The sequence below is a fragment of the Paralichthys olivaceus genome, chromosome 18, assembly GCF_024713975.1.
Source record: "Paralichthys olivaceus isolate ysfri-2021 chromosome 18, ASM2471397v2, whole genome shotgun sequence".
Taxonomy (NCBI): domain Eukaryota; kingdom Metazoa; phylum Chordata; class Actinopteri; order Pleuronectiformes; family Paralichthyidae; genus Paralichthys; species Paralichthys olivaceus.
In genome coordinates, this window is record NC_091110.1 from 1,199,500 (window position 1) to 1,215,707 (window position 16,208).

Consider the following 16,208-nt stretch of genomic DNA (forward strand, 5'->3'; position numbering starts at 1 on the left):
TCATTTAAATTGTTGAATATTGCATGTTGTCAAGTTTGTATGTTAAATCTCAAAAGCTCATATTTATATGTTGCTACATATTATTGTATGTTCCATGTTGTTGAATCCATGAAATGAGCAAATAGTGTGGTACAAATATGCATCATCTAATGGATAATACCTCCAAACACTAAAGTGACACTGTACTTCAAGTATAAGCAGAAAATAAAAAAGGAAATGTCTACCCTCTCTTTAAAACACTGGCTGAGTTGATGTCTTCTTTGCTTCATATTTAAACGTTGCCATATAATTACAATTATATTTTCAATTACATTACACCATATAATAAATTATTTAGCATTAGTTAGGTCCTTTAGGGCAGTAAAGGAAAATGTGAATTTGCTTGTATTCGCTCATATATGAAAACTCCTTAAAACATGATTAGACATTGTGTGGATATTTGATATTTAAATTTCCAACTTCAAGTGTTACATAAAACGTCTCTTATGGCCGATACAGATTAAGTCACATTTCTATGGCCCTGTGCTGTTGACAACCAGGGAGCCATTATGTTTTTGAGTTGCCTGCCTGACTAGTGCAGAGGGTGTGTCCATAGATGCCTATGTTGCTTTTTGGTCAGAATTCTTAGATTCTGCAGCAGAGGGGGCAGAAATTAGGGTACCATCCCCCGCCGAAATGGCAGGAGGAGGAGTGGAAGGCTGTAGGACGAATATTGGTTTCCTGGACCAAGGATACCCTCCATTGCCTCTGCTCCAGCATTTACCACAGCACTGATATTTGGAGAGCAAGCTGTGTCTACTGATTCACTGTTTGAATCTTTGCTGTTATACCTAAGTAAGTGTGAGTGAGAGCTCATAAACATTGTTTTAAAGGAAGACTGATAGTTATGGCCAAGATGAGCCATTGGATCTGCTGGACTGTCTGGGAGTGAAAAGGGTTCCATCACGAGATTACCTTAAAACAGTTCTCCTTCAAATAGCACACAAAAATCTTACACCAACCAAAGTATGCTTTGAAAATATGTCAGTGGTTGCAGGACAACTCCTGAGGACCACTATAACCACAACAGAAAAAATACAAGTCATCTATGTGTTATGGAATTTTCATAGACACTGTCTCTTGTCCTCTCTGGGGCATAGTGCAACAGGCTTTTGTGTTTGGGAAGTGTGAGAGCTTGGTGAAGGTCAAAGGCTTCACTCCCTAGACATCAACGATATGAGACTGCGTAGTTTAGGAACACCCATAGATTAAATGATCTGTTGTGGTTTAAAGTGTGACTGCAGGAAAGCAGACTTCAGAATATGAGAGAGCATCATGCATAGATGTTATATGGATGAATTCTGATTTTCTCCTTGGCCAAGCTTCAATAAATATTTCAGCATAAGACGTCAAAGGGCTCCTGAACACTTTCTTCATTGTTGACCATTGATTTTCCACAACACTATGCAGACTAAAAAAACAACTTGTTGGAAAGTTCTGAAGATGAATAATGCAAGTCCAGTGAATCCAGTGTTGTGGTGAAAACTAAGTTTCACTCGAGGTCCAAAAGATCGAAAATTCAGTCGAATACAAAGCAGGAGAAGTCAACTTAAAAGCAGTAGAGTTTTATTGTCGAAAACCCGAGAGCATTCAGTAGCGAGCCGGAGCCACACCAGAGAAAAACTCTGACTAACAGTGGTGTTGCTCCGCTTTATCTATCCTTAAGGGCCACGCCTGTTACTTATCTGACTGGTCTATCATTACATCTATCATTTATGGTCTGACATCGCGATCTAATCTTATTGGTTATTGGGGATGATCTGACATTGCGACCCTCCCCCTGGAAAGTCTCCAAGCCCTAGGGTTACTTTGGTACGTTGGACTTGAGTTTACCCCTAGAAAGCCTCCAAACACCTGAGTTACTTTGGATGGCCTTGGAGCTGGGACTTTTCCTCTGGAGAGCCCCTACCTTGCCATGATCAATCAATCAATCAAATTGATTTATATAGCACGGTATCACAACAAACAGTTGTATCAGGGTGCTGCACAAAAGTCCAAGAAACACAAAATCCAACTTGTTCCACACCGAGCAAGCATGAGCAACAGTGGGGAGGAAAAACTCCCAGGTGGAAGAAACCTCCGGCAGAACCAGGCTTGGTGTGGACAGCCTCTGCCAGGACCGGTCGGGGTGATGGAGAAATAACAAGTAATACAGGGGAACAAAAGGAAATGAAGGGGGGGGGGTTGAGTCAAGTGTCAGGTCAGGGGCTTGAATCCAGCCCAGGAATCTCCACATGGACGTTTGCATGGTCTTCCAAGGGCGCGTTGGTCCCCCCGGGCACTCCTGCCTCCCTCATGGTTCACGTGCGCTGTAATAGGACCCATGGCTCCAGAGGTGGGGGGTCCTCAGGTGGGAGTGCTGGTGGTTGCGTGACCCTCCATGTCAGCCCTGCGAAAGATTGGCGACCTCACTAGGTCCATCCCTCACCAGGACGGGCTCCGGAGGGCCGCACAGTATGGACCACGGAGGGGAGGAGAAGACCCAAGGAGTTAGAGATATGTAATAAGATATAACAAAATAAACCAGGCAGAGAGTGAAGAAGAGAGAGGAAGATAGAAGGTGCTGGTGCCTGATGGGTGATCCCCCAGCAGTGTAGGCCTATAGCAGCATAGCTATGGATGACTATGGTTCAGGGTTGAGCTAAAAGCTTTATCAAAAAGGAAGGTTTTAAGTCTAGCCTTAAATGTAGGGACAGTGTCTGCCTCCCTCACTGAGAGTGGGAGCTGGTTCCAAAGGAGAGGAGCTTGGTAACTGAAAGTTCTACCACCCATTCTACTCTTAGTCACTCTGGGCACTACAACGAGACCCGAGTTTAGGGAGCGAAGTGGTCTGTGGGGGCAGTAAGGGGTTAAGAGCTCTTTAATATATGATGGGGCCTGATTGTTGAGGGCCTTATAAGTCAATAGGAGGATTTTGAACTCTATCCTCTGTTTAACAGGGAGCCAGTGAAGTGAAACTAAGACAGGAGTAATGTGATCCCGTCTTCTGGTTCCTGTCAGTACTCGTGCAGCAGCATTCTGCACCAGCTGAAGGGTTTTTAAGGATCTGCTGGGACATCGTGATAATAGGGAGTTGCAGTAGTCTAGCCTAGACGTAATAAAGGCATGAATCAGTTTTTCAGAATCCTGTTTTGACAGGATGTGTCTGATTCTCTTTATATTACACAGATTAAAGAAAGCTATTCTGGAGGTTAGACTAATGTGTTGGGTAAGTGACAGATCTTCATCAATGATTACTCCTAGGTTCTTCACAGTGGAGTTTGGAACCAGGCGGATATCATCTAGGTTAACCGACTGGTTAGACAGTTTCTCTGAGATGCCTAGGACCCAGGATTATGACCCCTGTTTTTGTTGTGTTCTGGGTCATCCAGGCCTTGATGTCTTTAAGACAGTTTTGAAGTCGAATTATGATATGTCTCTTTTTTTCTTTAAACAGTTTTTTCTTACTCTGGAGAGCCCCTACCTTGCCATGATAAGTCTCTTTTTTCTTTAAACAGTTTTTCTTACTCTTTACACCTTTATATTCTGTCCAAATCATTTACTATTTTTTAATAGATATTTGTCTCTGATTTGACACCATTATGTTTTCTTTTTGTCAGATTGCCTTTTTTTTAAAAGATTATTATTTCTTTATACAAGTTACACATACACATCACACTGCTTGTAACACACTGAGTATATTATTTGATTCGTCATTGCTGAGTTAAACTTGTTGTATCATCAGTAAATTATGTCTCTTTTTAACTTTAACAAACATGCAGATCGTGCAGATTAAAGGTATATAGTGACATTCATATTGTGACGTTGTATAGTGACCAGAAATTACATTACACCAGCTGAGAGATAAGCTCTTGGGTTTTTACTACAGTACATTTGCGGATTGGATAGGGTTGGTCTCAGAAGGCTGCTCAGGTTTGTAACAGGCTCCTGTCACAACCTTGGGCAATTTGCATGATAACCTATATTATATATCAGATTTCAACAATTTAGATATGATTTTAGGGGTTATTGAGCATGCTGAATCCTTTCAAATGTACATATTTTCAAAATTCAGACTGGTCATTTACACTAGAAGTCAGTTTAGAGGAGAGTTGTAGTCAAATTATTCTACTTTGGTATGATATGTATCCAGTCTTCATGAGGTTTAACAGGTAAATTGGTGCAGAAAAGGGAGGTGAATAAATATCTACCTACATTTACCTGTACATTTAGATATACAACTCTGGGGTACTCAACATTTCTACATTTTATTAGCAAGTTGAGTATAGTTGTATTTAACTGTCAGGAACCCCAAGGAAATCTTTTTTGCAGTTTGCCATGCAGCTTTATTTTGTAAAAATGTTTTTGATATGAAACTATTTCTGTAAGTAATGTGCCTGTCACAAGAACAATTGCCATAAAATTTAAATTATCCTTATCACACATCAGCAACAGCAGCTTGCTGGCTTCTGATAATGATAATGTGTTACAATTAATGAGCTAAAGAAATGTTCTATACAAACAATTGTATACATGAAGTATTTTTCTAGGTGGAGCCAATATTTTAGTAAAAACAAACCCTCTTTGTGGTTGTTGAAAAATTTGTTAAATATACTGACTTTGTTTGACTTTAATTTCAGTTGACATTAAATGAAAGAAATATTTATTAAATACAGCACTAACTGCCCTTCCAGTATGATGAGGCATTGAGCGGACCATGAAAGGGGGCTCCAGTTCACCTTTTTACATTTTACTAAATCTAATGACCTTACAACACTGGCGATTTATACCTTAGCATCTAGACACCACTTAAAATTGTTGCAATATAAGGAGCAAGCAAAAACAGCAGACAATGGCTACACAAGCCCCTAGAATCTCGGTTAAGCTAGCTAACATGGCCAACACACCAACTCAGCTGGCTCTGAGAACACCAGTCTAATAACCAAATACGACCTTGATGTTCTACTCAGAGACCAGTGGGATAGTTTTAAAATTGTTGTGGTAGCCCTGATACAACAATTAAAACAATCCCTGAAATCATTGGTAGATTCACTGGGACAACCATCTTACTCAGACTGAAGTTTAAGTTGGAGAAAACTTTGAAAATTCACACAGATGGAAACTGACTATCTCAATGCATGGCACTCCAGGCTAAGGAAAATGACACAGATACTGCAAAATCGCTAGCCTTCATCGTCAAATTCTTCGGTTTCAAGAGAAGGAGAAAATATTGAGTTTGGCAAGGCAACACAAGCTGCAGTATTGCCCCTCTGAATTGAGAACATACCTGGATATCAGTGGCAAAAAGACAAGCGGTATTCAGCTGCAATAAAAACTCTCTGTAACTGAAAGGGTTACGATCTATCTGCAGATATATAAGATTATGCGGGTCTGTTGTAAATATGGACACACTAATTAGGCTACTGGTTGCATTTCATATTTGATCTAAGATCACCAATATAAAAATGCAATACTATTATATGTCTATCTAGCAATATGGCCATCCAGTAGACTTGGGTCCAATCCCATTTCACCCATTTTACCTACACCTACCCCTTGTTTTCAGGGGGTTATCTTTCCCCTTGAAACAGAGTTACAAGGGGCTCCTGCTTCCCTCCATTCTATAGCAATAATGGACTAGTACAATGACATTTGCCATTCGTCCAATGGAAATTAAAAAGCTTGGATGCTTTGCATTATTTCACATATAAATCAAACGCACACTGCTTCAGGCTACTAGCAGTGGTCTGTGTCATGATTATGAACTCCTGACTCTGGACTCTTTATTCTTTGCCTCTTTAATGGAGTGTATAATTTTGATTATAGATTCCTTGTTTGTTTTTGTCTGTATCTTTATTTTCCTTGTGTTTGGATTTATGTTTTCTCCCTGAGTTCTGTTTCCTGTTTTATTTTGTAGTTCCTAGTCCTAGTGTGATACCCACCCTTCCTTCCTGTCTTTGTCCTGTTTCCTGCTCTTGTGATTGTCTGCACCAGTTCCTCAGTTTCACCTGTGTGTAATCACCCCTTCCTCCCCTGTGTGTATATTTCTCTGTGCTTCCCTTTTAAACCTGAGCCAGGATGCATTGTTATTAAAATGGTAAATGGTTGTATTCATATAGCGCTTTTCTAGTCTTGAAGACCACTCAGAGTGCTTTACACTACAGTTTGCCATTCACCCATTCACACACACATTCATACATGGGGTGCATCTAGAGTAGAACTTTTATTGTTGTTCTATGGGGAAATTTAGGGTGCAGCATCTTGCCCAAGGACACTTTGGAATGCAGATGGGAAGACTGGAAATTGAACTTCCGACCTTCTGGTTGGAGGATGACTGCTCTACCACTCAGCCACAGCCACCCCAGAAGAGCAGTTAAATACAGTAACCTCGCTGTTATACGCGGGTTAAATCAAGTACATCGTGTATCTTCAAAGAGGGGGGGATGCGACAGAAATTATGTGAAAATATCAGATTACTGGGAATAAATCATCAATAACGATGTAACATCAGCATGCTAGCATTAGCTTGCTAACACTGTTGTGAAACAAATTACCATAATACATTGAAAGGATATTAAACTAAGATATTACAATTATTATTGTAATTTTAAAATCCTTACTAATTGATAATAATGCTGGTGATTTGTAAGGCATTCAGGGAAATTCTCACAGTTGTATGGCCCCAACATTTGCCCCTACCCCTCTATTCCAACAAGAATCGGGAGGTATAGTCCAATGATATGTTTATACATACATATATATCTATATATGCACTTCCTATATCACATACACCATCACCTCTCCATGTACCCTAATTATTAAACATGGCTAATGTTACCAAAAGTGAAGGTGCAGGCCTGAGGTTTGTTTATTGGAACGTTAAAGGGATAAATGGCCCAGTCAAGAGAGGTAAAATATTCTCCCATTCAAAACACCTGAAAACAGAAATTGCATTCAAGAGACCCACTTGACCAACAAGAATCATCATAGGTTATAACCGCCAACGGGACAATCCTTCACTCTAATTTCAGTAGCAAAGCAAGGGGGGCAGCTTAATACATAAAAAAGTTCAGTTTAGCCCCTCCAACATCATGGCTGACCCTCAAGGCCGGTTTGTAATAATTACTGTAGTATCAGGAATATATGTGGGTAGGAACATTTGATATGAAATGTTGCAATAATAAATGGTAGGAAGTCAACCTACATGTTGGTCTGTTGTGTTCCTGTGTCAAGCCTCCAGATAAGGACTTATAATCAACAGAACATGGTGTCAGAAGAAAAGTTAATGCCTTAACAAAGAAAGGTTAGTGTGTAATGGACTGAAGAATGTCAGTTTTAGCCCTGTATAGTTCCAGCCGACGAAGTTTAGACTAAAGTTAGCAAACTCTGCCATGAACCAGTTTCACCAGAGAGGTTCTTGTTCAAGGCAGATGACTGGCCGAAGTGGATACAATTCTTCGTATGATTCAGTATCGCGGAGAGGAGGCAGAGGACATACTGGTTCCCCTGCAGCTACTGTAAGTCCACAGGAAGCAGAGTACTGTGTGAGTACTGTGTTGCCTCTAAGGCATTTATGTCATTTATCTTTATTGTTTGCTTAAAAAAAAATCATTTATATGTGTTTAAGTTATAAATAGCAGTAAAATGGGTAAATTGTTTAAGAAGCTTTTATTTTGAAGGTCGACTTGCTAGCGACATCACTCTGGTTGCTTTGAGAGGGAAACTGACATGCTGTTCATGCTCTGAGGCTTTTCCACAGGCCTTCACTTGGGAACATTGTTTGGGCAATGCTGTAAGTGTATATATTTCATGATGATAAGATGTTAAAAAGCATAAATAGCGGTAATTGTTAAAAACTCATGTTTCATTTGTAATTTCGAAAGGTCATTTTGTACATGCTAAAAGAGCATTCTTCTCATGATCATTACTGTTGCTCAATGTACATACGAAGATGTAAATTCATATTTTGAGTTGTTTCCTAATGCAATATTTATGCAAATACAGATAATTTTTGTACTTTGTATTTCTTTTATCTATAGTTTTCACCGCTTGTCAGATGACGTTTCAGAGAGTAAAAAGTCAACTCTACTCGGACTCCTGTGTTCATTGAAAAAGGTTTAGCTTGGTGTTTAACCAGAGTTGCTACACTCTGCCAAAGAACACTATAGTGAAAAGGCGGCACTTGATGTTCCAAAGTGTTGAAGATGGCAAGCAACAAGTCGTCAGTGTCAAACGTCAAGAGCAACGCAACATCAGCATCATCTGTGAGTGCAGCTTGCGCCAGAGCTAAAGCAGAAGCTGTTAAGGTGAGAGCATCATACGCTAGCCAAGAGGCTAAATTAAAACTGGAAAAGGCTGCTAGAGAAGCAGAAAGGAAAACAAGAGAGGCTCAAATCAGCTGGAAACTGCTAGAATCGAGATAGAGCTTGAAATGCTAACATTGAATCGTGAAGCAGATGCAGCCATTGCTGAAGCACAAGTCTTCAGATGCAGAAGAAATGTGTGACATATTGGGAAATGTGAAATCAGACTCAGAAGAAAGGCTTAGACTGCAACGTACTAGTTAATACGTTCACTCCCAAAATGATCAGCATCATCCTACCTCTGCACCAGTACCAGTCACACCTTCAGACCATGCTGAATCACAAGTCGGTTTCAGAACATGGCATCCACCTGCAAACATACCAGAATTCCAACTTACTAATAATAAGCCCAAGCCTGAAAGTGATGTTACAGCACATCCACCTGCACCAAACCAAGAGTTGAGCCAAAGACTGACATCAAAAGGACAAACCCTCACACGTACATACAAGCTCAGTCACAAACATCCTTACATACAACATATACCTCCAGCTAGCGCGTCACACCCCCCAGACCCTAGAAAAAGCTGTTGCTAACCAGCTGTGTGGTTACTTAGATAGTAACGGTTTATTGGAAAAATTTCAGTCAGGATTTAGAACCTATCACAGCACAGAAACAGCACTATTGAAAGTCACTAATGACCTTCTTATGGCATCAGATGATGGACTTGTCTCTGTCCTCGTCTTGTTGGACCTTAGTGCAGCCTTTGACACAATAGATCATAAGATTCTGCTACAGAGATTAGAACAACATATAGGAATTAAAGGAACAGCACTACACTGGTTTAAATCAGATTTATCAGATAGATTCCAATTTGTTAATGTTAACCATGACTCCTCCATGCACATGCAAGTTAATCATGGAGTTCCACAAGGTTCTGTCCTTGGACCAATACTCTTCACCTTATATATGCTACCCTTAGGCAACATTATCAGACAGCACCACATACAATTCCACTGCTATGCAGACGATACCCAATTGTATATTTCCATGAAGCATGATGAATCTAATCGCCTAGTTCAACTTCAGGAATGTCTCAAAGATATCAAGGCCTGGATGACCCAAAATTTTCTACTTTTGAACTCAGACAAAACTGAGGTTGTTGTAATTGGCCCTAAACATCTCAGAGAAACACTGTCTGACCAGATAGTCACTTTGGATGGTGTCAGTCTGGTTTCCAGCTCCACTGTGAGGAACCTTGGAGTGTTGTTCGACCAAGACATGTCATTTGACCCCCATATTAAACTAGTGTCTAGGACGGCTTTCTTCCATCTGCGCAATATTACCAAGAGTAATAGAGTCTGTAAGAGTAGAGCAGGAGGTAGAACATTTAGCTATCAGGCTCCTCTCCTATGGAACCAGCTCCCACTCTGGGTTCGGGAGGCAGACACTGTCCCAGCATTTAAAGTAAAACTAAAAACCTTTCTCTTTGACAAAGTCTATAGTTAGGTCTAGACTGCTGGGGGAACTCCCATCATGCACTGAGCACTTCATCACTTCCCTCTGTCTCTCTGTCTCTCAGCCCCCTCACACCTTTTTATTTATTTATTTATTAGTTTTAACAGGTCATCATGTCAAAGTGTCACTTTGTCCTCCCACAGTCCCTCTGGCTCTTCTCTCTATCTCGTTTCAGATAACTCCGGCACCGGGACTGCAGGACAACAACGACTACCATCATCATTGTCATCATTATTTATTTAGTTATTGTTATAGTCAGCCTTGATGCTGATGGTGCCAAATTGTTCCCGGTCTCTCTCTCTCCACCTCATCTCTCTCTTCTCTCCCCCGCTTTCCACCCATCTCTCCTTTCCTCCCCCCTTACTTTTCTTTCCTCACCCCAACCGGTCGAGGCTGATGACCACCCACATTGAGCCTGGTTCTGCCAGAGGTTTCTCCCTGTTAATGAGGGAGTTTTTCCTCTCCACAGTCGCCTGTGCTTGCTCATTGTGGGAACTGTTGGGTTTCTCTATGTTACTATTGTTTTAAGGTCTTGACCTTTAAATGTAAAGTGCCTTGAGATAATGTAAATTATGAATTGGCGCTATATAAATAAAATTGAATTGAATTGAATTGAATCCCCATATATCTTCCTCTACTTGCGTCACCCATTCTAACAGCACATCAATGAATGGCTAGAATTGCTGTCACTCTCTATGTTACATGTAGGTGTTCCCATCCTATTAGATAGTTAAGCCTAAAGTATGCATTCCTAAATCACATTGTGCCCTTATTTCATGCCACTGATGAAATGCGGAAAAGTTGGTGCCTCTCAGTCTGTCACATCTGAGTTAGATATGAAAGTCCCTCAACTATTTAAGGGACATTGTAAGCAATATAGGGTTTTAGATGTAGTATACTTTATGCATTTGAGTGTGGAAGGGAGTTTGTATGGTGTGAAAGGCATCATACTAATCAAGAGGGACTCCACTGTTTTTATATACATTTCTTTTGGGGAGTTTTGTTTTGTAAGGTTATGTGTTGTTGGGTAACTTCTAACCTCCTGACGTTGTAATTTCCTGTAGATTTGCCCCAGTTCACACTTTGTGTTGCTGAGGAGAGGTAAGATCATACTGTTGCTTCTTTCAAAAGTGTGTTAAACGTGGTAAAAACTAACCAAAGTAAAAAGAGGAACATATATTACTTTGTAAAGGGCAAAGAACTGTTCATTGTTGACATAATGTTCATTTTGGGTGTGCATATGTTTTTATCATACCGTGTACAGCACTTTTTGCAATATGCTAGTTCACTATCTGAAGCTAGGCTAGCGGAGAACAGAGATTTTTTTTTACTGCGGTTCATTTGCTCCTTTAAAGATATGCATGGGCATATCTTTAAAGGAGCAAATGAACTGCAAATGAACCGTTGTCTTTAATTTAACATAACGTCTCCATAGACGTTATGTGAAATTGCTGTACTGAAAACATTGTGTTTTACACAGGTATGTGAGCTCCCCTTTTAATATTTTGTCATGTAAATTTGATTTATGTTAATAATTGAGTTTTCTAAAGTTGTTTTATATCAATATATTTTTAAACATAATGTATATTTAAATTCATGTTTGCATTTCAATAAAAATCATAAAAGCTTGCCTCTTGGGATTGGAAAAATTTATTTAAAGGGATATTATAAAGGCATAAAAAGTAGTGCACGGAGTATCACACTTTGTGCTGATGAGGAGAGATGTGCATGGAGACCTGGTCATGTGAAATTGCTGTACTGAAAACCTTGTGTTTTACACAGAAAATAAATCCTCCCACGGCTGGCAAGAGAGAAGTTGTCCTGGTTTTATTCACCACAAGTCACAACACAATGCAGAGTGTGTAGAGAGACAGAGTGTCAGCCAGACCAGCTACACAATGCATGATTAGGAAACAGAGCTCTGTGGCACACTGTACAGACATAGGTGGGGCCATCCCCTATTTTTTCACGGAATGAAGATATTGCAGCTTGCATCAGTTTCAAAGGATGTAGATTTGTCAGCAGGTGCTTCATGATGTTTTTTTTAGTTTATTTTGTTTTGACACATCATGTGCTGCTTTGGTTGTTTCTGTGGTTTGTGCAGTTAAACTCACAGCAACCATTGTCTTTAAACAGCTTGTGGAGGTGGTTGATCATGCCACAAAAGTCAGCATAACTGCAGTTCCATAAGAGTAGGGATATATATATATATATATATTGTAGCTGTCATAATTCTGACCATGAGTTGCCATCACGACCAAATGGGACCTCTCTGTTTGTGTGGCATCTCCAACTGTGGGTCTTCATCTGCCCAGTGAAAGAAAGAACGGGAGCCAGTGGGTGCATCTGTCCTCCAAACATTTCTTGGCTTAGGAGGGATCTGTATTTTGGGAGCCTGATGATACATTAAATTGATCAATTATACAATACAATATATTAACATTACATGAGGACAATCATGTCAAATCCAGCGATATATATTTATTTTTTTAGGTACCTCACAGTCAAATTTGGATGAATCTGCCAGGTCGAGCTTTGACAGTGCAATTTTTACCCTTGCCCTTCCTCTGCATCTTGGAAAAAATGTGAATATCAAAAGTCATTGCCTCGTAACAAAATTTCAGTTCAGAAATGTTGGTCGAAATGATGTATCAAAATCAAACATAAATAAGATTTAAATATAGTATTAAATACCTTATGATGGTACTATATTGCTTGGACAACAGAGAAGACGATGTGGGAAGCCGAATAAAATTCACCTGACCTGATGCAGTTATTCTTCCCACTCTTCCAAAAAAATCACTGCGATTTACATCTGGTCGAAATAAACACTTAATTTACAGAGTTAGATGTGAAAATAGAGCTAAATGCGTTTTTTCCATACTGCCCACCTATGTCTGGCCTTGGTGAGCTAACACTAAATTGCGTCATATTAGCTAAGCTGCTCTCACTCATTCATTTAATGAGCAACATAAAATGACAAGAATACCTCAGGAATGAAGATAAGCAGGAGAAGACACAAGACAAGCCAGCAACAATATTTCCACATTTGTGATGAAAGAAACCAGCACATTATCAACATTTAACAGCAACAGGTAACAGCAGCTAACTCCTACTGTAAATTTACCGTAGTTTCATTTCAAGCTTATCACAATAATTTACCTCCGATGAAGGTCAGAGAAGAAGAGCCAAGTTGAAGTACAGTATTTAAATCAAAGTCAAAAAGACAACAGCCAATCAGAGTTCTCCTGTCAAAGAAGTCTAATCAGATTCGTCCTGTTGTCCATTTTACCCCAGCAAGAGTGGATTTATTGGTGGAATGTTGCTGGCAATCAAAATCAACTTTAATTTCAAATCAAAGCATCTGGTTGCTGTAGAGGATTGAAACACCTACTGATGAGGCAAGTTTTACAAGTGCTTTATTTCAGTAAATATTTTTTCATTCTAATTAATGTCATTATTTTGATGACTACAATTGATTTACATTTAGTAATTTGGTGAAGACTCATGTTTTAGACTTGGTTGTGTATGTGTGTCTCTGTAAAAGTCCCCACAAAGTGTGTGTAAAATAACCCTTTATTGATCCCTCAAAAGGAATATTTGCCAATAAAAACAGTCAAGCCTTACGCTGGTTTCAATCCCCCCACCTCACACATACAGGGTGTGTACGCTACGTTTGGTTTAATAAGAAGAGTGAGAAAAGGGAAAGAAAGATAGATAAAAAATCTTATGACATTTGATTTAGATTTGATAAAAAACACTGAGATAAACTAGACAGAGTCGAGCTGCCAATCCTAGACGTCAGCAGAGACTGCTGGCAAGTTTATGTTTGCTCCACTAAAGAAATAAAAGATGCTGAGGAGCAAATGGTTTGTCCCTGGCTGTAGTGGGAAAACCCCAGTGGCATCGTCAATTGCTTTAATGGAGCCCAACATGGGGTTCAACACAGCTAGAGACACTGACCTGCAGGGTGAGATGGCACTGTTTCAAGTGGCGTAGGAGTACGTGGCCATGTGCGGGAAGCAGGCAGCAAAGAGCAGACTGGAGCAGCTGGATGCTTTCCAGAGGCAGTTAAATATGCAATCACATTCTTATTTATTTATATACAGGCAAAATTCATATTCCAAATTCAATTCAATTCAATTTTATTTGTATAGCGCCAAATAATAATATACATTATCTCAAGGCACTTTACATAGAAGGTCAGGACCTTAAAATCAAAATATAAAGAAACCCAACAGTTCCCACAATGAGCAAGCAGTTTGGCGACTGTGGAAAGGAAAAACTCCCTCAATTCACTGATATATGTTTTTAGAAAACAATTTCGCTATGTAGGTTTGGCAGGATTATGCAAAAACTAACGAGTACCCCTCCCTGCAGTGTGCAATTCAGGGCGGTGCTCATCATCGGCGGACTCAAGCACTTGACTTTACTAAAATCAGTTCTGAAAACACATACTCAAATAATACCACCAGCTTTTTATTAAACAAAATACAAACAACTTTGAAAATTGATTTTCATTTTGAGGGTTGACACAGTCTGGAAATTGACACTGATTAGCAGTAACCCTAGATTTTTTTGCATTATCTTTTTTGTGTAGTGTCACATCTCTCAGCACCTCCAGGACAAAAATATATCCTCTCTAAAATTTCTAGAAAACACTATTTATAATGATATATTTATACTTCACTTTGAATTACTTGAAGTCCTGAACAAATGTTTTTTAATTGCTTGATTTTCTTAACCATGAATCCTTAAAATTAATACCAAATATTTATTCACTTTCAGTATTTAAACTGTTTAAATGTCTGCTTGTTTACATGATAGCATCATTGTTTCACATGAAATTATCAAACCAAACGCTAGAAGGAACATTTCTTTTAAGATTATCACAGCATTGGATATATATTAGGTTTATGAGTTCTATTATACTGATAATAGTGCCACTACAGGAAACCAAGAAAAAGCATCAATTTTACCTGTATGTCAAATATGGGAAAATATGATGTTTATGAGTTTACAATATAATTTTGAAGCCTGCAACTCAGTATGAAAGCATAATATTTCCCATCCCCTTATTAAAATAACACACAGGTTAACATAAGATATTTCCCAACAAATGGTCTTTATTTTCATACAAATTGAGTCCATTATAAAGGTAAGCAATTTTACAAAAAAAGAAAAGAAGAAGCATTAATACATATGTTCATTTTCAAAGATATTCCATTTGAAAACCATCACTTAAACATTTGCTCTCTACTTAACAATATATGAAGCACACTGTAATATTAAGACTCAAATCAGCGGACAGTGATGGAATATGAGGTACAGTGCAGTGTACAATCTACCTATGTTTTTGCATGCAGATGGACACTGACACACATGACTGATCAGAACCACTAACAAAGATTAGAATACAGTCTCCATGCTAAAAACAAAGTCTCTGATTAACTGCATTGTGGATCAGGAATACAGGTCTTAAACCCGTCTGGACGCCAGTGCCTCTACCAGGGAATGGTGTTTGAATTCACACACCCATATGGCTCATTTCAGCCAAAGTATAAAGAAGAAGCATGATCACTAATGTGGTTCATAAAATGTATTAAAGACCCTATATGTAGTATGTTTTATGCGATTTAAGAAGACATAAGAAGTGTCCCTGTTGTCAGTACGACCCTGTCTAGACTGGGAATTCACATCCTTCCATAAATGGACAGCTCTAATTACAAGTGTGATCACCCAAGACATGTTAGAGAGGAATTTAAGATCCAATCACTCACACCACATTTGCTGTTAGTTTGGGACAGATGTAGACACATTCTTTTAGCTGTGTAAATGCAACTGTAACCAGTGCCACATTTAAGGACGCCTAGTCAGCTGATGTCTTCTGAATGGCTACAGTTTTACAATAAACATATTAATTTGCGTTTCCTGTTTATTCATTTATTTGTGGTCACTGCCATAATATTGGAATAGTGGAATGCATGGATGTGTGTGTTGCGCTCAGTCAATGGAACTGCCCATGGAGACTGAACAAATCTGTGTTCATGCTTACATGAATATCCCTACACTTAATCAATATTAGTGAGTGTGTTTAACTTGGTTGATTGACAATAAAAAGAGACACTAGAGTGTCAGCTACTGTTGCTTCATGTCTCTTTCTACCAGGATGGAGCAGTGTTGGCCAGTCTCCTCATTCGCCTGTAAAAACACATTTTATTCACATTATTTCATAACTTGTGCAAAAACTGTAGCAGTGATTTATATTCAAAAAAGATTTATATTAAATAGAGGGATGAGTTGGACTAAATACAAAAGCATGCATAATGGTCTGTGTCTTGGGTTTAGTTACAAAAGGTTTGAATGGTGAA

General features: G+C 39.1%; 1 protein-coding gene and 1 pseudogene across 1 annotated transcript in view; both read right to left on the reverse strand.

Moving 5' to 3' along the window:
• Window positions 1-2,506: 2,506 nt before the first annotated feature.
• LOC138405434 (uncharacterized) lies at window positions 2,507-3,702 on the reverse strand (annotated as a pseudogene).
• An 11,241-nt stretch (window positions 3,703-14,943) lies between these two features.
• Window positions 14,944-16,208, reverse strand: part of LOC109625946 (SWI/SNF-related matrix-associated actin-dependent regulator of chromatin subfamily B member 1-like) — a 38,225-nt gene continuing 36,960 nt past the window's right edge. The window contains exon 9 of the mRNA XM_069513983.1: window positions 14,944-16,038. Coding sequence (XP_069370084.1) covers window positions 15,999-16,038 — 40 coding nt within the window. The 3' untranslated portion in view covers window positions 14,944-15,998. The remainder of the gene's footprint in view (window positions 16,039-16,208) is intronic.